The sequence below is a fragment of the Macadamia integrifolia genome, chromosome 5 (genome assembly GCF_013358625.1).
Source record: "Macadamia integrifolia cultivar HAES 741 chromosome 5, SCU_Mint_v3, whole genome shotgun sequence".
In the NCBI taxonomy this organism is placed as follows: domain Eukaryota; kingdom Viridiplantae; phylum Streptophyta; class Magnoliopsida; order Proteales; family Proteaceae; genus Macadamia; species Macadamia integrifolia.
Genome location: NC_056561.1, coordinates 40,670,144 through 40,694,458, shown reverse-complemented (window position 1 = coordinate 40,694,458; position 24,315 = coordinate 40,670,144). Strand labels below are relative to the sequence as shown.

At 37.3% G+C, this 24,315-nt stretch overlaps 1 protein-coding gene, 1 long non-coding RNA gene and 1 other non-coding gene across 5 annotated transcripts; 1 reads left to right on the top strand and 2 right to left on the bottom strand.

The window, feature by feature from the left end:
- Positions 1–9,671: 9,671 nt before the first annotated feature.
- Positions 9,672–9,743, top strand: TRNAR-UCU. Its single transcript has one exon. It is a non-coding gene; the product is annotated as a tRNA-Arg (tRNA).
- A 2,020-nt stretch (positions 9,744–11,763) lies between these two features.
- LOC122078036 (protein terminal ear1-like) lies at positions 11,764–13,906 on the bottom strand. The gene is made up of 5 exons (XM_042643912.1): positions 12,816–13,906; positions 12,557–12,725; positions 12,285–12,479; positions 12,073–12,214; positions 11,764–12,000 (listed from the first exon to the last, which is right to left on the bottom strand). Exons 1-5 carry the CDS (start codon positions 13,333–13,335, stop codon positions 11,836–11,838), a joined length of 1,191 nt encoding a protein of 396 aa, XP_042499846.1. The 5' UTR covers positions 13,336–13,906; the 3' UTR covers positions 11,764–11,835.
- Positions 13,907–17,637: 3,731 nt separating this feature from the next.
- Positions 17,638–24,061, bottom strand: LOC122077811. Of its 3 annotated transcripts, none has more exons than XR_006139965.1 (6): positions 23,543–24,061; positions 22,365–22,541; positions 19,537–19,705; positions 19,323–19,452; positions 18,397–18,543; positions 17,638–18,322 (listed from the first exon to the last, which is right to left on the bottom strand). It is a non-coding gene; the product is annotated as an uncharacterized LOC122077811 (long non-coding RNA). The 3 variants fall into 3 exon arrangements; XR_006139963.1 differs by having other exon boundaries at positions 19,537–19,699; XR_006139964.1 differs by having other exon boundaries at positions 19,537–19,654.
- Positions 24,062–24,315: the final 254 nt, after the last annotated feature.

The window sequence follows — 24,315 nt, the reverse complement described above, 5'->3', positions numbered from 1 at the left end:
TCACATCCAAAAACATCTCTAGATACACATCTAACAACTTCAACAAGAAGATCATCAAAAGCAAGGACTACCCTACCAATGTCGGGGTGTAACTTAGCCAAAATATCAGCAGGTTGATTAGCTTCACGGTAAATGACTCTTATAGCAAAGTGTGTGAAGCAAGAGAGAAGCTTATTGATATGCTCTAATAACCACCATACCTTCCAAGGGCCACTCTTGACCTTGTTAATATAATCAACAGAAATTTTAGAGTCAGATTGAATAATAATTCTTTGAAACCCCAACTTGATAGCCTCCTCTAACCCAGCTATGTTAGCCTATAACTCATGGGTGATCATTGTAGAAGGAGGAGCCAATCCAGCTATGGCAAAGATGACAACGCCACTACTATTATGAGCCAAACACCCAAAACCAGCTCTATGTTGATCTAAAGACACATCACAGTTGATAGCCAGAACATCACCAGGAGGGGGAACCTAAGAAACCCATTGTAAAAAGGGAGACCTTAACGATGGGTAAATTCCCCAAGAGTTACAAAAACTGCGAGCACGAGGAGTATCTTGAGAAAAGGTGCGAACTCCAAAAAGATTTCCCCTAATCGCAAAGCAAAAGATACTCCTCGTGCTCGTAGTTTTATGGGAATTACGATTGGCGATTCAAGCAAAAGATACTCCTCATGCTCGCAAAGCAAAAGAATCTCTTGAGAAAAGGTGCAAACTCTTTTAATCGCAACTGTGAAGGAGTTCAACCTATATCTATGTCTTCTTCTACTCTAAAACTAAGGGAGTAAGAAATGGGGCGGCAGTCCGGCGGGATATTGATCGGAATGGGGTGGAGGGCCGGCGAACTGACAAAGCCGCGTGGTGGTCGGGATTCGCGGATCATGTGACCCCACCAGGATAGGATGCTCAACTTGGTCAACTACCCCTGGCTCAGCCAGGGTTAAAATAACCCGGAATTTGGTCCAACCGACTGAATCTATATCGTCCATATTCCGTCCATTTTTGTTTATCCATTTCTTAGTCTATGGTTCATAAATTCCCATTTGAATATGTTAGAAAATGGTACCCGTATAAGACCATTGTATAGATGGTAGAACCAAGGTGGGTTGAGTCGTATCAGAAGATGCTCTCCTTAAGGTCTGAAATGCCCCCTATATCACTACAAATGGGGAATCCTGTGTTTTACCTCCAAGATAAAGCAACCCTATGATCTCTGTCTGTTTCTACATAGACTTTGATCCTTTGGGAGAGAAAGGTTAGGCTCACTAAGCAAGGTTTTGTAACACTGTTTATGCAACTTTCAAAAATAGAGGGTAGAGGAGGGGTCTGTATACGTACAGACCTATCTATGTATATAAAGCATCGCTCTATGTATATATGGGGTGGATGTTTGACCCACACCTGACCCCAACTTTGGCTCGATGCGATTCAAAAGCACCCCAGGAAACCCCCACACATACATGACAAGGGAGAGTGCCTCTCCAAAGGGCTTGCACCCTTAAGTAACAAACCTATATATATATACCCACACTCCCACTCATCTACTTCCAATGTGGAACTAAACAACTTGTTTTAAAAGACAAGTCTTTGGCTTTGCTTTTGTGTTTTTTTGAATTTTTCATTCAAAAACTTTTCTCCAACATTTTTGAGCTCAAGACCCAAAAGTTAAAATGAAAGTAAAAGTAAAATGTAAAACAAGGGGACATGTCACAATTTTGAAACTTTATAATATAAAATAAATAGTTATATTAATACAACAGAATATGCTAGTGCAGAAAAATCATTTGCCTTATTCAAAAGTTTCTTATATATGTTTCAACAGATTTTCTTGGCTTTATTCCATTACATGGATAATACTATTTTGGTTTGAAACTTAACATGTAATTAAGATAGCTATGTTACGTTTTTTTGCTATGGCCAGTGCAAAAGATCAAAGTTCAAAACCCACAATTTTTTTTTTTGGTGTTAGTTCATCAAATCAGCTAGTGTTTTTTGGATAACCAAACAGAATTTATTGGAAAGATGTTTTTCTAGGCTGTTACTTCATCTTCATGCCAAGTGGAAAATACGTAGTTAATAAGATCTTGTGTTAATTGAAACCAGACTAATTGACATCCTTATCTCGACTGAGTTCCCTCTTGCATTTCATCAGCCTTCAAAATTATGAAATTGGGGGTTCTTGAAGAGTGGCTAGCTTGAAAAGCAATTGGATTTTGTCTTGAAGCATTTTCAAGTTTCAAGCCCAAATTATCATGAGGCTTGACAAAAGGAGTCAATATTTTTTTTTTTTTTGGGAAAAAATAAATGCTCATTTCATGAAGGTATATATGTACTTGGTAGGGTGGGGATGTGGGCTCACAGTACCGATCCGGCATCTACTACTACAATGAGGCCCAAGCTCAGTTGGCCCAGGAATCAATGGAAGCAAAGCAAAACGAGATAATAGGTAAAAAAATAGTTACAGAGATTCTTCCTGCGAAGAAGTTCACTACAAGAAAACACATTTTTGGCGAGGGAAAAAAAGTGTCGCAAAAAATAAAAAACCGTCGCTAAATATAGAGGCGACAGTTAATTTTTTGTCTCCAATTCCATCGCCTATATTGCTGCAGCTAAAAATAGGCGACGAAAAATCATGGGGTGTTGGGAAAAATAATATTAGAGACAGTTTTATATTTTCCGTCGCCAAATATATTTTTAGCGACAGCAAATGCCGTCGCCTATAACTATATAAATAATAGATGCAATTTGTTTATAACAACAATATAAAAAAATCCGTCGCCAAAAATGTATATGCCAACGGCTACTACACGTCGCCTAAGCCTAATAATAATCTTTTTAAAACAACGGTATAATAAAACCCGTCGCTAAATATAAAATAAGAAAAAAATATATATTTATATTAGTAAATTTTACATATTACCTGTAAATTATTTTCAGTAATATACATTGTCCAATTCAGAAAAGAAGATCAATTCAGACATCCATATAAGAATATATTCCTTTCATTTAACTTTCAAAAAGTCTTTCAATCATAAATAAGAAGTCATTGTCTTCATTTAACTTTCAAAAAGTCTTACAACCATAACTAAGAATTCATTGCTTTCATCCCACTTTCAAAAAGTCTTACAATCATAAATAAGAAGTCATTGTCTTCATTCCACTTTCAAAAAATTCCTACAATCTATATATCAAACTTCAGACTTTGCATTCTTCATCAATTGGATTTGTCTTGCATACTCCTCCAAAGGATATTTCACTATCTTTCATAGCCTTGCCTTGCCTTGCCTTGCCGAATCAGATTTAACAATATCCTACAATATAGGAAAATTAACTTATGTTGTGTTTGAATGCTAAGAAAATAAAAAGGACATCTTTCAATAAATAAATAAAAAACATTAGAACAAAATTATTGGTTCTTAAACTAGTATTAAGAATGCCTACTCAATCAACATTAAATGTTTTTATTGTCTGTCACCAAATGCTCTTATACTTATGTACTTTTACGGCCAGCAATTCAAAAGCATTACAAAACTCTATTTTATGGTAAGTGGTCAAGTCCTCAATTCTTCCATCAGAGCTAATCCAATTGTCATTCCCCTAAATTGAATACCACTATGTACGAATCTTTGCAGAGTTGAAGTGGAATAAGATGAATTTGTTAATAGTGAAAGGTAAATAATTTATAAATGTAAAGGAGTGGAAAATAAGTGCAATCTGTTTTTCGATTTGTTTTTTTGGTTTCTGCCCCTCCCCCTCCCCCTCCCTTTTTTCTTTTTTTTTTCCTTTGATGGTCTTATTCCTATATGATTGTCCCCTTCTAACAAAATCATTTGTTTATCCACACACATAGGGAGGTGGAGAGGGGGATCATTGAATGCAAGTTGATATAAAGATATGTACATCCCAAAAACAAATAAGTCAACATAAAAGAAAATGTCTCAAAATTGCAATGAATTACTAACACAAATAATATATCTATTTTCAACTTATTATGGAATAATCTAGGATGCAGAACCAAATTCTATTGAACCAAAAATAAGGAAAGAAAGTACCTGTTGACTTAAAGATGTTATTGGAGTAAAAAGCATGGAACAAAAATTATCACAAGTCATAACCTAGTAACACCCCAAATACTACTAAAGTGGTCTAAATTCATTAAACAACTATATTGAACATGGAGGAAAAAGATAAAATAAATGTAGGCTCCAAAAAAATAAAAAGGAGATTGATCTGGAAAAAAAATAGAGAAATATTTAACAGCAGGTGCATCCATACATGATTAGGCCTTTCTGATCTCTCTGAATTGAGAATACGGTGTGGGGTGGGTCCTAATTGTATGTCTGAGGGATTTTTTTTTTTTTAATATGTGGAATATTCATCTTATCTGATGAAATATGGTGATCGGATTCTTCCTTATCCAATCATTGGTCAATATGAGAGCACCTGTGCCCACATTGATAGGATTTGATTCGCCACATCATTCCGATGTAGGCCCCATAATTCCATAGTCAGTTCCCTAAGGTTCAATGGGGTTTTTCATGTAGATATTGAATAATAGGGATATATATATATATATATATATATATGTTCTGGTGGAGAGGGTTACAATCTTTCCTGTCTCTCACTTTATATGGGAGACATGAGCAGTTTCTCCGGAATCTATTTCTTCTTCTGCCATCCCTAGCTAGAGCTCGCTTCCTCCTCTCGTTCTATTCCTCAAGTCCATCAAAATGAGCCCATAACCACTCCTCTTCAATATTTTACTTTTTCTCATTCAGTCCCACTTGGTTCCCATTCTTGCAATTCCTATTCGCGGCAACCCATTTAGCTGCATTCAAGTTCAGACAAAATTGAATGTAATTTATGGGTTATTAAGACTAAATATCACTCCCATAGCTGAACTCCAAGCTAAGTAAAACTGATGTTACTCTGTCATGGCTTTTCCTACTTGAGAAACTTTTCATAATCTGGCTATGTATAGATTTGACTTTCAATTGGGTGTGGTACTACTTATTGGTCTAACTATCAGCAATATTAAAAGGAAGAAGTGTTACTGTAGCCCCAAGAGGAGCAATTTGTGTCTCTTTTGCTTTACATGGAAGTAGATGTTTGTGATATGGGCTACTAGTGTGTTAGAGAGTAGAGACCACTATAGAAGAAAATCTTAGTAATGGTTAGGCTGTCTTTTCTTTTCCCTTATTGGCCTGTTTAAATTGTTTATTGAATGTTGTTGGACACTTTGAAGACGAGCAGGCCAGAAGATTGGAACTCCAGGTCCTACCAGTGACGGGATTCTTGCCAACGATGTGGGGAGCCGAGGTATAGAGATTTTGGTGGGAGAGTTGGATCATCTATTGGCATTCATTGGTTAGGGTGTAGGGTCATTTGAATTTTTCAATTAGTATCTTCCTCATTGGGCAGAATCAGGGAGCACAATAACAGCAAACAGAGCAATCAAATTTTACAAATTTGAGGTATAAAACAAGGGAAAGGACAGAAAGTGTACCTTCACTCGTAGATTGCTTTCTCTATTTTTTTCTTTTTTCATAGAAATATAGCACAGATTAGAAGCTGAGAAAAAGTATGAAAAAAAAAATCCAGCTCTTAGATGCTTCTGACTCACCAGATCATCACTCAGAACAGCTATGTAGAGGAAGAAAGCTATAACCTTTAGGTCTTTACGATAATGTCTCCGAATAACTCACCCTTTTTTAAGGTACTGTGACTACCTAGCCCAAGTCTATTGGCTAGAGAGACTTGCTTCGAAGTCTCAACACTCCTAAAAGTCCGATGCAACCTTAATAGAGAAACTCGGGCTTCTTGTAAACTCAGAAGCTTTACCTAACCTTCAATGGCGGCAAACAATGAAACACAACACATGCATTCATCTTAGAGAGAGAGAGAGAGAGAGAGAGAGAGAGAGAGAGAGAGAGAGAGAGAGAGATAGGGTGGTTAGTGTAGAGGAGGACGTGAGAGAGGGGGTAGGGTAGAGGAGAGACGTGAGAGAGAGAGACTTTGAAATATGGAACAAAAGTTTATTCATTTAAATTAAATTAGAATCAGGAGGTTTTGAGACAGAGAAATACTACAAAAGCAACTTTGTGCGGAAAAGAAAAGCGCGGAAAACCAAAACCATAAGTAAATTAAGAAACCTCTCCCGCGTCTAAAATTCTTTAATTAAAGTTTTTTTTTTATTATTTTTTTAAAATTCATTGTAAAACTTTATTGACGACGATAATATTTTTTACCATTGCTATATCTTTAATTGGCGACGAGAATAAAATTATAGTTGCCTAAAATCAATGAATCAAAATCACATAATTGATCATTGTATATGATTTTTTGCTACAGTAGTGTTTTTACCGTCGTCACATATAAAATCAGATAGTCCAAATCTTTTTGGCAATAGGAAAATTATAAATGTCGTCCAAAATTATATTTTGTGACAACATCATTTCTACCGTCGCTATAAATTACATCGGTATTGATTTAGCATAGGATATTAGGCAACGGTAAAAAATTTACCGATGTCTAAGATGTTATTTCACTACGGTATTAAAAAATTCCGTTGCCTTAAATAATTTTTTGTAACGTTTAAATTTAACCTGTCGTGATAAAATGATTAGGCTACGGTATTTTTAATTTCGTCGTTGAAATTCATTTTTCGCGACAAGTATTATTTTACTGTCTCCATAAATGTATTAGGCAACGGAATCTATTTAACCGTCGCCATATATTATATTTGGTGACGGTAGCATTTTTATACCGTCGCCATAAATGTGTTTTCTTGTAGTGGTTCTACCGTTCTGAAGAGTATCATCAGCAATATCTGGAGAAAGGTGGACGAAATGGGTCAAAGCAATCGGCTAGGAAAGGTTGCAATGATCCTATCAGATGCTATGGCTGATAGACGTAAGTATTCTCAATAGTCCTGCATCTTTCCTAACGTCAGTTTGGAATCTAGACTCCAGAATCGATCATGAAGTTCTGTAATAAAATTGCGATGCTTATTGGATCTTTCTTTTGACCCAATCCGGTCTAGCCTAGAGTTAAATATTTTTTTTTTTTTCTGATAAGTTTAAGTGGATATAAATTTTTTATTTTTTTTGGTAACCAAGAGGATATAATTAATGTGCATAGTTTTATGGGAATCAATAAGGGAATGATGGAACACCCATGGACATCAATAGGGGATGAATCTTTTAAATTTCACATGGGTGGGGCATAATTTTGCGACCTCACAACTAGGAAGCATTCTTTTCACAATTTTGTTAATATAAACTGATACTACCACTAATGTAGTAGTGGCCGTGTGGCCTTGAGAGATCCAATAAGTATCACGGTATTTACACTGGAGAGAGAGAGAGATTTTAATATCGTAATATATACAGTAAAAGGGGTGACATTAAAGCCAAATCATCCCTCTCGATGACAAGAAGTCCCCAATGCTATACTTGGGAAAGAAAAAAAAAAAAAAAAAAAAACATTATTTGATGGAGATGAACTTGGTAATATTTTTCATGATTTGAGGGAGAGGAGGAACCAAGGAATTGATTGTCGTAACCCTTTGGTTTTTTTTTTTTGGGTGGTAGAATCGTATCCCTTGAATTATTTTGCCATCCAATCTCAATTCCCGAGAGAGCCTTGGGTGCATCTTTGATATCAAACAACTCAATGAACCGAACACAGAAGGAGAGTTTCTACCGGTTCATGGAGTTCTTTGATATCAGAGATGCGATTAAGGCTTATTTGGAAGAGGGAATTTATTATCACTCTCCTACACTTGGCCTATATTTACTAAAACTCCCGTACCTTTTATGTTTTTACTGATACTCACCTGTTTTTTGATTCTTACATATGTTTCTCCCCTGCTCTTTCTAAACACCCAGATTACCCTTCCCTTTCACTTGTAACCTATTACACTTTTTTTTCAAATTGATTGGTTCAAACATGAACCAAACCACTAATTAGTTTTGTCTCATCTAACCATTAAGGATATTGTAAATTCAAAAAAGAATAATTTTGTATTCGATCTATATCTATATCGGTATTGTATGTTTCAATCGGGTGCCATGCGTTTTTTATTTTTTTTAATCCTTAGATTGGCTGAGACCGATACCAATATAATAAGGATAAAAAAATAGATTGCTAAATTTGTGATGATGGATGAGATAAATAAAAAATAAAAAATAAATAAACAACATCCTGATGATTTGATGAGACGAAAATAATAATAATAATAATAAATAAATAAACAATATCTGTAAGGACACATTAGTTATTTCAATATCCTTGATGATTGGATGAGACATAACTTGTAAGTGGTTTGGTTCAAACCATATTTTAAAGTAATCAATAAAAAAAAAAAGTGTAACAAGATATAAGTGAAAAGGAAGCGTAATTTGGGTATTTAAAAAGAGCAAGAGAGAAAGAGATGTAAAAATTAAAAAGCAGGGGAGTATCAGTAAGAAAGTAAAAGGTAGAGGAGTTGTAGGAAGCTTAAGATAAGTTTTTGACATTGGAATATTAAAGTTAGCGAATTAAATAAAAGTGAATATATAAATTTAAAACTTGGGAGCATTACTACTCCAAAACACTCACCCCCACCTCCCCATTCCACCCATAATCCTATCTTAATCTGAAACCATAGGAAGAGAAACCTTGAGACTCATAAACGGAAAGAGCCATCATACTAGGAGTATACGACTATATGGAGACCATAACAACAATATATCATCAAGAAGTTTCTACCACGTTGCAATCGAGACCCTAACAACAATATATCATCAACACGTTTCTACCACGTTGCAAACATAGTAAAATTCAATCCCTGAAACATAATCAAATCTCATAAATCTCAAATAGAAGTGGTAAAGAAAAAAAATATGTTTTGACTTAAAGAAAGATTGAAATCCTCACATCCATTAAGTTCTCTCTCCACTTGTTTCTCTTTCAAATGCTTCTTCGTTTGTCCCAGTTGTTTCTCTGTTTTAACTCGAATCGAAGCAGAGATTAGTAGATAATGGAGAAAAGGGTTTCGGTAAAAAATAAAGCCAACCATCTATGATTTTTATAAATGTGAATAAGAAACGAAAGGTCAAGGGAGTGACCTGAAACAGAGTCTCCGGTCTGAAAACTAGTAGTATCTGAAACAATAATGGTCCCGTTAGCTACCTATCTGGTTCATTTCATGTTCACCCTTTAGCCATTGAACAATGAATAATCACCCAAAACATGAGACCACCTGCACAAATCATTCATATTTTCAACAGAATATCTATAATTTTAAAACTTGGTGTACAGCCCAAGACATATAGATACATCATATACAAGTGAGATTAAAGGCATCAACAAAAATGAATCCAAGCCTTTTTTATTCCTAATGCTAATAATGAGAAATGTAACAAAACTAACATGGACAATAATAACAACAACTTAACTGAATAACATAATCAATGAGTTAATCGCAAGAAATAGAAAATGAATGCTAACAAGGGCAAGGACTGAACTCTGTTCCTAATCGACCCAGGCCTCTCGAGTGATTGTGCTGGAGATTTGGTGTTAATTAACAGTGGCCACAAATGGCATTAGGTGAGCCAGGTTGGTGGCTCACTCCATGATAAGAAAAGAAAGGCATAAATGAAGGGATATGGCAACAAAACTGAGAAAGCGTCCATTGTCTAATGGATAGGACAGAGGTCTTCTAAACCTTTGGTATAGGTTCAAATCCTATTGGACGCAATTATTTCCATTATTTTTTAGATTTCTAATAAAAAAAAAAAAAAAGGAATAAATAAATAAATAAAAATCAGCAATCCAGAAAACATGCACATTAAGGGATCAGTGCTGGGATTGGTCATTGCTCTCAACTTTCAACAAAAGCAAATAGAGCATATTTCCCCCAAAATAAAGAATAACGATCAGTTCATGACCAGCCCATTTAATTCATTGCAAAGGGGGAAAAATCACTTCTCTATACAGAGAAAAATCTCTGCTCAAAATATGGAAGATCCATTCGAGTACCACCTTTGCCTTCCCTTTCTATAACATATCCAGCCGCCCTCCTTACCAATCACCAAGAGGTCTCTAGTCTCTAGCCCCTTTACTAATGCAATAAGGTAAGAGCAGAAGGATTATATAGAAGACGAGATCAAGGAAGTTACATAGCTGTTTGGCGTTAGAATACAATAAAACCAAAGCATGATAAAGTTGTTATGTGCAGTACATCAATAGTAATAGGAAAACAACTCCGTACAATCATAGGTCACATGATAAACTATATGTTACCTTTAGGGAATATACGGAATGTTCATCACTACCTAGTTATCAATCGATCCTTTGCACACCAACGAAGAAGTGATCAAAACTTACCAATTTCTTTTCTTCCAGCATCAAAGAAACAAATTGCAGGTTTTGTGGAATTTTGGGGAGAAAGAAGGAGAGGGGAAACGCCCCAATCATGAAATGGATGGGCATGCAGATGGACAAAATTGTAGGAATACAAAGGCTGATCGACCAGACCGTCCCGGTTGGCAATCTGGTCATTGCAGTGTATACAATGTTTGTCTAGCTTCTGTAACAGCACCTTTTGAGTGTACTTGTTGGGTTATGTTCTTGATCAAGAACATATAACCCAACAATCTCACTCAAAAACTGCTGTTAGAGATCTCTAAACAATCACTATATAAACTATTCAATGCGCAGATTGCTGACAGTGGCGACAGGCGACTGTCAGCCTTTGTCCTCCTCCGATTCTGTCCATCTCACCATCGATTTCATGTATTCTCTCCTTTGATTTTTGATTTTTTTTTTTTTTTCATAAAATCTGGATCTAAGTTAATTTCAGTCTTCAATGCCCTATATATAGGGTAATATGGGAAACTGAGGCTCTACAACGAAAACGAATCAAACCGGAAAAACCATGTAAAAGTCGGAAAATAAATAATAAAGAAAGTTTTCCAATAGAATATTGAATCAAATACATTCTGTTACATTGGGGGAGGGTTCTCATATTGACCGTGTGCAATTTTGGGCCTCGGAAGAGGGCATTACTGGAAAACACAAGTGATTGATTGTTCAGTTATTGCAGGATATTAAACTTTTTTTTTTTTTTTTTTTTCCTTATATTCGGATTTTTACCTCTTGTTTTTCTTCTTGATTCTTGTAAATTTTTAAAATTATCCGTAATTGATCTTGATTCGTGCCATTTCAATACAACCGATTCTAGGGCTTTTTGGGATTAATTATGTCCAATTCTAATTTGGTCTGTGTTAATTGGTCTGTTTAATCTGATTTGGGTTAGACTGCATTACTTTCAGCCTAGTATTTGGTTAAACCAAAGTCGAATCATTGAGAGAAAGTTCGATTTCATTGAAATTGATTCGGTCTTTTATCAGGTAGACTTAACGGGTTTGTATTGGTCTATAATCGAGTTGTTGCGGGGTGGACGGCCCAGGCCAAGTGGCCAACTGCCAAAAGCCGCGTGGTGGGCGGGATTTGCGGATCATGTGACCCCACCCTGGTGGTTCAGCCATGGTTAAATAACCCGGAATTGGGTCCAACCAACTGATCCATATTCCGCACTAACCCTGAAATCAGAATCGGGATCTAACTCGATCAATTCCACAGATTCGATTCCATTTTTTGTTTTAATCGGCGTCCAAGATGACTTAATTTCTCTCCAATCATGATGATCCCATCCCATCTGACTCTTGATCTGGCTGAAATGGTTATCTTTAGACCATAATAGGGTGAAAGATAATGAAGAATTTAGAAATCCATTATTCATAATTACATTTTAACTTCTTGATTGGACCTATCGTAACCATCTTCTTCACTCATCATCACCAGCTTCAGCCAAATTGGTCTTGCAGCCGATGGTCAGAGGTTGAGTGACCTGGTTCCCGTCGCGAGGCGGTGAAAACACCGCCGGTAAGAATTCGTCCATGTCGCACCTAAATTCTGAATTCTGAAAACGACCCTTCAATTCTTCCAAACCCTACAAACCACCACCACACTATTTAGAACTAATTAAAGATCGCACAAGGAAGTTAAATGAAGATCGACATACCTGTAATCTAGCGTAACAGATTTCCCCATTTTTATTGGACTTGAAGATGTCCGATTGCTTATTGTGGAATGCCTCGTAAAACCGGATTACCGCATAGGGAGAAGTAAAATTGACGAATCCAAATCCCCTGTTCAACTTGGTCCTATATTGAAGATTGAAAAAGTTAATTCAGGTTTTTTCTTATTAGAAAGTGAAAAACGAGAGAATTGTACCTGAAATCGACGGCGAGATAAAGGAAATCATACGAAGACCACGGTTGATCGTCGGCAATCTTCTCGTTGCAGCGTAGGCAGTGGTTGTCAAGTACGTCTAACAGCAGTTTTGTAGTGAGACGGTTGCGTAGGTTTTTAATCATGATAGTTGTCCTGGTATCCCTGATCTCTTTATTGATCAAGAAATGCTCATACCTGCTATTCCAATTCCGAAGCCTAATTAAGCCATCGAAGTTAATAGTAGTCAGAGCAGAAGAGTTGAGTTGAATTACCTTCTGCCATGGCCTTCTGGGAAAGTACTGAACCGAATGTTCAAACGCTTCTTGTGAAATTTTTGTCCATCCAATCCCTTAAGAGCATCGAGCGCATCCCTGATATCAAAGAACTCCACGAACCACTGGTGACTATTCAATGACGCTTCTCTCAGTTCCTTCACAGGCCCTGAATTAGAGAACTTGATCGAATAAGAAAGAATTACCCCCAAAAAATAAAAGAATTCATTGCAAGTCGGAACCCAGATAGAAACCATACCGCCGAAACCTTCGAACATTTCTTTAACCATTCTTGAAGACACCTTCGAATCCAAATTAGTAACTATAAGACTCCCATGATCATAGCGGGCGGAAATCCCATGAACAGAAAATTCAGCCCAGATGGCCATGCCATCGATAAGGCCATCTGTCAACTGAGGCATCGGTGGGGCGACTAACCAGCCTAAAGTGGTGTAATGTTCCGTCAGCCTCTTCTGATACTGTTTGTGTTGTTGGCGTATCGCTTCGAACGCCGCTTTCGAATCCCTTTCATCATAGAAGTGAACAGTAACGATCCCCTCCGTCAACCTCTTCATCTCTATCGACCACACTGGTCCGAACACTTGTAAATCTACACGAACCCTCATTTCACTCACGTGTGTGGGTACTAAAGTAAGAAACAGACTTCTTGTAGGAGTCGGTGAAGTCGGGGGCGCTGTTGGCGGTGGCATCAAGTAACCCATGCTTCCATTGTGGAAGGGCATCAAATTGCTGGTTCCCGCCTGTGACTGAGGATCCATCTCCGAGGTCCAAGAAATGAATCAATTCTGCAGTTCTTGCCGGAGAAGAAGAATTCGTGAGAGTGTTACGGCTCTAAAGATTTGGTCCTCAAGAATCCAAGATTGCTTTTGGCTCTCTGTCGAGTGTTGACTCGATATGGAATCACATATATATAATATGGAACAAAGAAATAAATCTGCCTCGTCTCCTACTCGATTGAAAGATGAAACCGTTCTCTTAAGTCTAAACAAAGCGATTCACCGGCGCAGCTTAACCAGACAAATTTGGCGCAGCGGCAATTTAAAGTCACGCCCAGTTGCTCACGGCCCATTCTCATCATCCCAAGCTACCTATCTATACACTCCATTGCCGAGCCCACGGCTCCTGCAGCCCTCCCCATTGGCGCGGGATATTCTGAAATCATGCAGCACTCTCCTTCCGTCGGTGCTAGGCACAAAACCAGTGAATTTTGGGTGTTTTCCTGGGGGAAGAGGCTGCTACCTGGTCGCGTGGTTCCTGCACTAGTGGGACCAATGAAAATTCCTTCCACCGGAATGTAAGTTCATAGGCTCAAGTGTCTGGTACAGTAACCACGCCATGTAGCATTTTTTTCTCCTTTTCTTTTGAGAATGGCAAAATGCTCTTTTTCAGGGGAAAAAAAAAAAAAAATTCTCCTTATAGTTGAATTTTTATTTTCATCTTGATGAATTATTAATATTACCAAAAGTTTGTTTGCTTTTTTTTTTTTTTCAAACAAAATGATATATTCGTCACATGTCAAAATTCAAATTGAGTTGATTCGATTTTTATACAGTTATTATATGGTTTCATAAAGCGCATCTTATATATAATATATAAGGTTTCATGAAAAAACGTATTCAATATATAATATAACAAATACATATATAATATATATTCGTTTTGGTTTGAAAATAAGTAACGTGATATGGTTTGATTTGTATCAAATAGTTTTACCTCAGATAACGAAATTGTACCATATACCAATAAGATTTATTTTTTATTGTAAAACCGTACTGATTATTTATTCGTTCATTATGGTTTTAAACAAGTGCTTTCGATTTAGGATTTTGGTTCCAACTTGATCCCCTTGGGTTGTTAGATCTTAAAGAAAATACCAACCAAGGTGTTATTTTGGGTCCCAACTTGGGGATATGATTCTTCTCCACAGAGTCTTAAGTATCAAAGAGTGATCCCATAGTTGAAGTGACTTCGGGACACATGCCCAATTACTATCAGTTGTGGGATCATTCTCTGATCCTGGGCTCTATGGAGAGGAGCAAAGCAAAGTGCTACTAACTTGCGTTTAGTAAGAGTAGCAAATATTAAGTTCACGCCCAAGGAAAAAATTATGGACCCCCAACGTAACAAGCTGTCGGGCTGGGCTGAGTTTCCACCTGAATCACTTGGTAGTCTGATAAACCCAGGGACTTAAGCACATATTCCCTCTCTAGCCCAACTCTAGGATTGGTAGACTTGGTTGTGATTCTCCAACCGAAGACCATGGTCTCTGGTAAAGAATATGTTAGCCTTTGTAGTTTTCTGGGATGGATGGGGTTAATCAGTAGGTCCGCCGTTGGGCCATGATTGGGCCCAAATGGATGCACTTCATTCCCTTCCTCATTGGCAGAGTCTTGGCCCAATACCAAATCAAGCCGGGAAAAATATATTAGAACATAGGGAGATGATTGTTGAGCAAAAAGCGTAGAGTGTACCAATGGATGGTACTGATCAAAAGGGCAGCGAGACCGCAGCGAGATCATTCATGTGAGGAAGAGAGAGATCAACAAAAAGTTACTAGCTTACCATACCCCAACGGCTCAGAGAACATTTTCCCTAACAAAAAACACATTACACGACCATGTAATATGTGGACAATGATAAGATAGGACAATGGTCCACACTCTCACAAATGGGCCCACCCGAATGTATCTGACTTACATCGGACACCCAACACCCAGCAAGCAATTTAGGGGTGCCAATCGATCTATCCTGGTTGGTTTTAGACAGGCCTGATCGGATCACCCCAATTCAATGCCTTGCATTATATAGTCGACACAATGAGACACACTTATTCTCTATCTTTTTGAATCGTTTTTTCGTACCAAGAAGAAGAAGATAACATGTAAAAGTGATAAAACAAGATGAGGTTTGATTCTCCTCTTAGTTCTTTTCTACCATACCCGCTTTAAGGGTTAAATTTAATTAATATTAAATGTGAAATTTCGGAAAATGATTTTAGATTAGAAGATTCATACTATCAATATAAATGAGATTTTTTTTTTTTTCTTTTTCTCATGAGAGCAGGAAAGTAATTACGGAGGCTCAAGCATGGTTTCAAGTATCAAATTCATATCGGCCCTCATATTGTATTGATTGAGATCGATCCCCAATCCTTGACCTAAACAGATCAGTTACCTGTATCATTTCAAGGGTTAAACAGTAAAAAAATGTACTTTTTTTGAAAAGCAATGAGCAAAAATGCTCAACACACACCGATCCTCTCCTACTCTGATTTGGATCAAATCGATATTGGCAAAGACCGATACAGAGAACTAAATCCATGGGCTCAATTGTAGGGTATAGAAACCACGCCGTGTAGCACTTTTTCTGAAAAACAATGAGTAAAAATGATCAACACACACTGATCCTCTCCTACTCTGATTCGAATCAAATCGATATTAGCAAAGACCGATACAAAGAACTAAATCCACAATTGTCGGGTATAGGAACCACGCCGTGTAGCACTTTTTTCTCCTTTTCTTCTAAGCAATGGCAAAATGCTCTTTGTAGTCTAAACCCACCAAAAAAAAAAATCTTTATAGTTTAATTTTAATTTTCATCTTGATGAATTATTAATAACACCAAGTTTTTTTTTTTTTTTTTCAAAATGAGATGGTTTATTCGTTCACCATTGGATTGGATTGAGAGTATGTGATCTGAATTAGTCACATGTCAAAATTCAAATTAACTATATCCATTTATGGATATCAATACTTAAGATATTATTATTAGGATTGAAAGAAATAATGCCTACTTTTGGTGTGTAGATGCTTCAAGACATAATAGATGCGTAAAGTATTGCCCTACACTAAAGATGGTTACACATGCCATCTGATTAGTTTAAATTCCTTTGAATTTATGATAGTACCCTTTCTCCTTTAAAGTTTTAAAAGGAAATTTTTAAGAGAATAATGATGGTGGTGATGGCAGTACCAACACCAACAGGATAGTTGGTCCATTTGCTGAAACCCCCGCAGATGCTAACATTCTCCTCATCAAAACTTAATGCAATAGACGTATCACCCCGGATTAATTAGTCAACAACCGTACAAGTGGCATTGATGCATGATTTTTAATTTTTAATTTTTTTTTTAGTAAATCATAAATGGTATAAGATTGAACTATGAAGCATGAACCAGTTATTTATTTATTTATTTTTATTGGGTTATAGAATCAGTTAATTTTGACGAGACATGAACAAGGGTGATCCTAATTAGGCATGTCTTGTATCATAAATGAGATGAATGATGGGTGAATAGAAAATCTCTTCATCTACTACTTAAAAATTTGATTTGACCATGAAAAAAAAAAAAAATTTGATATTTTCCATTTCAATCACTAACATCATATTAACACTATCAGATTTCCTACAAACTTGTCAATAGTTTAGAATGTCCACTATCAAGCAAACTGGTCATAGGATGTCTAAGTAACTATCCCTACTTTCTTATGATGAAAGACTTTTATTGCCTTTTTACCTAACAGGGGAAAGGATACTCTGTTTTGCAGAGTTTTCTGGGCAGAAATTTAAGATATAAATACTTGGATTGATGAGCAGTAGTAGGATACTTGAGGAAGCTTGGAAAGAAAAAAAATACTTGAAGAACGAAGATCCTCCCAAGCTTCACACCGAAAGGAGTCGTTAGATCGAACACCAACCCATCACTGTGATCAGACACAAAAGTTCTAGCAGAAAAAACAGCAGCAGTAGCAAAATAGTTTTTGTCAAAATCGTGGCTCATAAAAGAGCCATCTTCTTTATTTATAATGATGGGAAGGATTTACAAATAATAGCAACTCAAAGTTACTAAATCTGAGTTACTAAAAACTGATTACAAGAAGTTACTAAAAACTAAAAATTAGAATCTAATGAAAATAGAAACTAGTTCTGACAGAAATTAGAAACTAACAATGACTTGAAATTAGAAACTAATTTAGGACTTCAAAATAGAAACTAAATAACTAATTAGTAACCCCCCCCCCAACAGCACTAAATAACTAATTAGTAACCCCATCAGCAACCCAAATCATGGGCTGACTTGGACCAGATCTGGGTCGACCCAGTTAGCCAATTGGGTCGACCTTGGTCTTGGTTCTCCTTGTGTAAATCCTTGTCAGTACTGCATTATCGGGAAGACGAACTCCTCTGTTGGAATCTGAGAATCAATGGTTGAAGAAGACATTGGGTCTTTGAAATTACAAGTAATGACAACTAATGTTATTTACACCAAACCCCATGTTTTCTGATGTTAATTCTGTTCATCCCCCACTCTACATGTTCCAATTCCAAGAATACCCCTCGCATTAACATGTTAATGTCCATTCAGTTGTTTTCTTCTTTTATAGTTGATTCTCATAAATTACAACACTCTCTTATGGACTTCAACCTATTTACAGTACCACCACTTCCCTTATAAGCTTGATATTTTACAGTTTTGCCACTATCCCTTGTTATTAACATATTTTAAGTTTGGTGGGCCCATAAGAGGACCGACAAGGTTTTCGAACCGGGGTTCTACATCACATTTTAGGGTTTGCTCAGCTCCCAATAAAATCCATTTTATATAAGAAACTACAACAAAGAAATAAGGCATAAATGCAGAAGATACTACCCAAAAGATGAAGAAGAAGAAGAAGTTGCACATCATGTACCTCAAAACGTTCATTGCAAGCTTGAAGACAAGAAAATAGCTTCTCTGCAAATCCCTACATGCACAATGCAAGTAAGAATTTGTAATGATGCAGTACATCATGTGCAGGCTGGAATTGAAACAACTAACCTGTGCATCTTTCAAATGGCCAAGTGTTGAATAACAACTTGAATTCTTGGTTTGAGAAATTCTCTGCTGCTTTTCCATGCTTCGGGTGGCACGCTTCAGTTTTGCTAACTTTTTCTTCTTACTTCTAGATGTACCTTTGTTATGTGCCTAAAGGTGAGGGAACCAAAAACATGGTTATAAAATAAATAAAATGGTCGATTCGAAGTTGAGCTAAAACATATACTTCATAAGAATAAGATGGTGGATACTTGCCGCAAATTCTATTCATTAGGTATTGAATGCAAACAAATAGATACCATTTCACAAGAAAATGCCCAAATACTGTTCTTAGAACCATCGGATGCACTTCTAATTTTGGCAACCCATTCCATACATCTTAAAGGCCTTGTGAACAGAGTTGCAACCAGGTATGACACCCTAAACCAGGTTGCTGAATTGTTGTTAATTAGGGTTAATGATTGACAGCTAGTCTAGATCTTTGTAGGCTATTGGTTCCCAGCTTCAGGTAATTAGATAGCCATTTGGGGGGAGAGAGAGCACTACGCTTCCTCATGAAACTAACTGAAGTACATCCCAATTCTAGACTAAGCCATAAGTAAATCTTAAACAATTCAAATAACAAAAGTCAGTAAGAAAATAAGAGAGGGTCTCCAATGCTACTAGTTGTTGGGTTTTTTATTTTTTATTTTTTATTTTTTTATTTTTTTTTTGAGGGGGGTGGGAATCTCCCTCACTAAACCAACTGGGGTGCAGGAATTGGTTTTGTCAGTAGGGGGCACCCATTGTCAGGGAGAAGAGAGAATGTCAAGGATGCGAGAGGCATGGGAATGTGGAGAACTTTTCCCAAGAATAAAATAACAAAAACAGAGCTCCATCTAAATTCCAAAAACACAAACAACGAAAAAATATAGCAGTTTGCAGATAACCTTGTAGACATCCTCCCTGCTAATAACAATGTGGGGCTTTTCAGACGTCATATCACTGCTTGAGCTTTCACTGTCATCAGCTTCAATCTTCTCAAAACCAAGAAGGAATGATAGAGAAGCAATCATGATCCTGAAAGATACAGATTACAATTCCCTTAATTGTGCTAAAGTGATAATAAGTTAATAATAACACAGTTGTCGATGATATTTGTACCTTGAAGATGAATGAAAACATGCAGTGCAAATTGCATTTGCTGTCCTATCATCAAACCAGACCCTTCTCCGATGAAGATCACAAAGTACAGTAAGAGACCTTTTAGCTTTTGATTCGTCTTCTTGTTGATGCAATAGACAATTCTAGACTTAGTATGGATCAACTTTGACTAAAAAAAAAAAAAGCAAGCAAAAAATAAGAACAAGAGATCCCATTCAAAAGCATGGAGAATTAAATAAAAAAAAGAACATGAAAAAAGAATAGAAAATCAAAAACAAATACATATCAGGAAACTTAGGAGTAACACCAATAGGTGACAAGCATTGGGTGGAACCAGGGGGGCACCGGTTGAGGGGGTAATTGCCCCTTGACATTTTGGTTTTCTATATCTTCTCAATATGATTTAAATGAGGCGGCATTATAACACGAGTTGCACCCCCGTCTTTTGCTCCCCCACCCCCAAGGCCCAACCCCCGTATTGGGGAAAAAATTATAAGGAGAGGGAAAGCCTATTAACCATGTTTTGTCCCACTATTTTATTTGCTTCTCCTCCCTCAAATCTCATTAATAAAAATTACATAACAACACTCTTTCCATTCTGCCACTCCAATCTTTTGTACCTAAATTCTCTTCTCTTGAAGCCCCCCCCCCCTTTTATAGCGAGTTTAGATCCTCTCCCTATGCAGGGAGGTCACCATATGAGTCCGGCCCTTCACCCTCTGACATGAATCAGACCCTCCTCTGACCACAAGTCAGAGGGGGTCTGATCCCCAATGGAAGGCTGGATCCCATGTGGGGACTGATCCGGACTTTTTTATAGCAAATAAAAATAAGTAAGTAGAAGAAGATAGAATAGACCACTTCATCTAGTACTATTTAAATCAAATTCTTTGTCATTTGTCAATACTATTTTTCTTCTTAGTTTTCATTTTCAATTTTGAAATAAGTTCAATTCATCATTTCCCCCCCTTTTTGCAAATCAATTCAACTCATCAAAGTCATCCTGATTTCATTAAATTTTAGTTTTCTCTTTTTGTTCCCCCTCTCATTCTCTCTCTTTATCTCAATAAGCTTCTTTTATTTTGATTAAATTATATTTTGATACAAGGAGACTTTTTTCCCAAAGCAGTTAAAATTGATTCAAGGCAACCTCACTTGATATCAATCGAGCTGATTTTGATTCCAAATATTTGCTTTTATTCTGCTCTACTTTTTCATCCTTATCCCCCTAATTTTGATCTTCCTAAGTTTTGGGGGATATTTTTTTTAATACAAAAAGTGGGAAAAAAAATTTACAATGGTCCATTGATCTTTAAAGGCCATGAGATCTTGGTCCAAATGAATAATTGCACTTCTAAATCCTTTTTTAATAACTAGTCCATCTAAATTCCTTTTTTTTTTTTTTCTGACAATTATATGTTAGCATTTTTGTTCAAAACACAGTTTTTCTGGGAAGGCAACCTTTTATAAGCTTTAACAGGTCTGCATCTTGATTTGAGCAACATGAAGGGATGATGTGGCCAAATGTTAGATTTTGGCCCCACCTGAAGCATATGAAAATGGCTTTATGTTTACTACGTTGACTTTTCTTTAGGAAAAGGTTTTTCTAGTCCGGCAAAATTAGAGGGTTTCTTTAATCTGGCACCAATATTTTTCCACATGGCAAATTGGACAGAGCTGAAATTTTGTAAACAGGTAGACTCCAAAGGCCCCTGCTTACATGTCAAGTTTCAACCAAAACAGAGTTGGCCAAGTGGAGAAATAAAGCTCTGAGAAACCGGTGAAAAAAAAAATGATGTTTTCTAAAAAGAAATGGACAGTTGAAAATGCAAGGGAATATACAAATACATGAGAAGGTCTATGATTGAATATGAGTGACTTGGCATGCAGCCAATCTAGAGCATCACATAAAATCAATATTGGCACATTACCCTTCCAAATGGAAAACCTTAGTGCTGGACTAGAGAAACTCTCTAGCCTTGCCAGTCTATAATCTCACACAAGTACGGATAACAGGGCCTAAATTTTCCAGAGCTTCCCAATTTTCCACAAGGCATTAGGACACATGTCCATGTCCCACCAAACTCTATCTTTTAGCAATAGGGCTTAGGCCCCTTGAAAGAGAATTTTGGCTCGCCACTGGTTACAAGATGAGAGAAATCCAGTTTAAATGGTTCAGATATGTGCAACTAAGATAAATGAATGCACTCATAAGTAGGAACAATATGCTGCAAGTTGGGGTGGTAAAAGCCTAAAAGAACTTCAAGAATCCAATCCTGATCCTAGATAAAGGGGTGAGCAAAGAAGTTCGTTCCTGAGAACAAGGTTTTAAGGATTAGCGAGTCCTGATCCAGATAGCTTGATGGAGATCATGATCATGGGGGATTCATCCAACCTGCATTACACAGCTAATCATCCAATCACCTGATAGGATCAAATTGATTACAATGGGACTTTCAATCTTGTCAGAGGATCGGCCAATCTGGTTCAGATCTTATAGACATTGGTTAGGCCAACGTACAATCAAATCTCAATTCCTCAATGCATGCCAGTAAACAATAGATGGCCTAAAATAGGGTGGACTTGTGGAAAACGCACATTCAAGTCTGAGAACGGTTACTTTGTGCAAAAATGCCGAAGGTTAAGACCTGCATTGGGTTACAGCCCTTTCTACCGGAACAGGATTGCTATAGCTAAACCCCACTAGTCTAGGATAAGACTTAATGAGTTAACTTGAGTCAGGTTGTTCAATTAACAATGAAAATGCTCACTCCACAGTATATTTCAGACACAATAGAAACAACATTACTATAAGAATTTTTACCAACCTGTAGCATTGCAAATAGGATATTCTAAAGTTTCCGATTATTGGCTTCATTCTTATGCTTCTGGTTCATGCGCCGGATACTATGAACAACATGAGAGAAGGCCAGTTTTCTTATAGCCCTGTCCCCTAAAGTTTGAAGTTCCATGAATAAAGCAAGATTGTCCCCAATATCAACAACCTGTTAAACAAAGAAATGTAACATAGTTGGGGAAGTACAGACAAAAGAATATAAGCTAAATAAATCTCCAGTGGTATCTATCTACAAGTCCACTAGCTGGTGGACATAATCCCCATCCTGCAAACCAAAAAACCTTTTGAGGGGTGATTAAATAGTGAATCGGGGAGGGAATCGGTCACTGCCATTCTGATCTGGATGAGATTGGAATCAGCTGGAATAAGTCCCAAAAAACCCTAGATTCAGCACTCGGATCTGAAATTTCAATGATTTTAGGGTTTTGGTCCATGAATCACCCATACCTAGTTGTCAAGATCCGAATCAGGTGATTCACCGATTACTGATTCTTGAAACCTTGGGATGAGAGAAAAAGAAAAGTAAAAACTCTTGGAGTCCAAGTAAGGCTTGAATGAGGCAGCTGACTATATTGCTTACAATTAATCAGTGGATGTTGGTTAGTATGGTACTCAATATTAATTGTCCTTGGCCAGCTCAACTCTAGCGAACTTGCATTACATAAGCTTGTGTCTAACCAATTCACTAACTGTCGGTACAGATTTTAGAGGCTAATATACATCCTATGGGATCAGATGTCAAAGAATTTCTTCGAAAGCACCGAAAATACTTTGGTCTTGACAAGGAGTAAAGACCACGGCCAAAAATTATTTTGGCAACTTCCTTGAATTTGACGGAGGTCATATAAAAATTCCAGCAATTATGAACCAAAATGAACAAAAACCTAGAAGTTCTTGCCCCGTTGCAGATTGGGTCGTCTTTGGCATTTGAATTCATCCACAACGAGAAATTTCAAACTGAAGCTATCAAAGATTTACAAAAAAAAATAGTAAAACTAAGAGGGGGCCTAGAATAGATACACCAACTTCAGCCTGTGCTGTTTGAATTGAAGCATTTCGTGTTCTGGTGTGAAAGGACAATGTAAAAACTACTAGAAATAAAAAGAAATGAAAATGGAGAAAGAGTATTAGATAGGAATTGTGCAATACCTTACGGTTCATAAGAAGAATAAGGGCTTGTACAACATGGCCGCGGAGAGAAGACGGAAGTGAAAGAGCGGAAGAGCGGAGTAAGTCGGCGAGCTGCTTAGGGAATTGAGAGAGATGATTTGGGTAGAAGGGAGTAACATGAGCGAGGAACATGATCATGTCACCGAGGTCCTTGGCGACGGAGACGTCACCACCAACGCCACCTATGGAAGTGAAATTGAGAGCGGCCTGTTGTTCGAAAAGCTGAAGAGATGAATCAAAGTGGCGGTAGAGGAGGAGTAGCTCGGACTCGTAGCCCTCAGGGTCACACTTCATCTTCGTTTGCAGGGATGGAAGGCTCAGCTTCTCTGCGCTTCGACCAGATGCAACGAGTGAGTCCGGAGATAAATCCGGGAGCCCATGGCAAGAAAGAGACGACATAGTTTCTCCTCCCTCGCCTTAAGGGTTTTGGGAAGGGTAGAGGTAGGTCAGGCTTCCAGATTAGTAGTGCTGAGAAGCAGAACTAAAACCCTGAAAGTATCGTTGGTAGTGCGGTTGCAAGCTTGAGTTTTCTTGTAAGTATGAGGCGGTTTCGAGTTTCATTAATTAGCACGAAATGGTATCGGCTGCCATCGCCGATCTGATAACGGTCCAACCGCGTTTCTGAATCGTTCTGCAGTAGGACCAGACCTTTCTATGGGTCTTTTTTTTTTTTTTTTTTTTAAGGTTGGTTTTTACACGGTCCCTCGACTGTGTTTTGAAGTTCATAGCGTTATCTAAGGGCCGTAGATCCT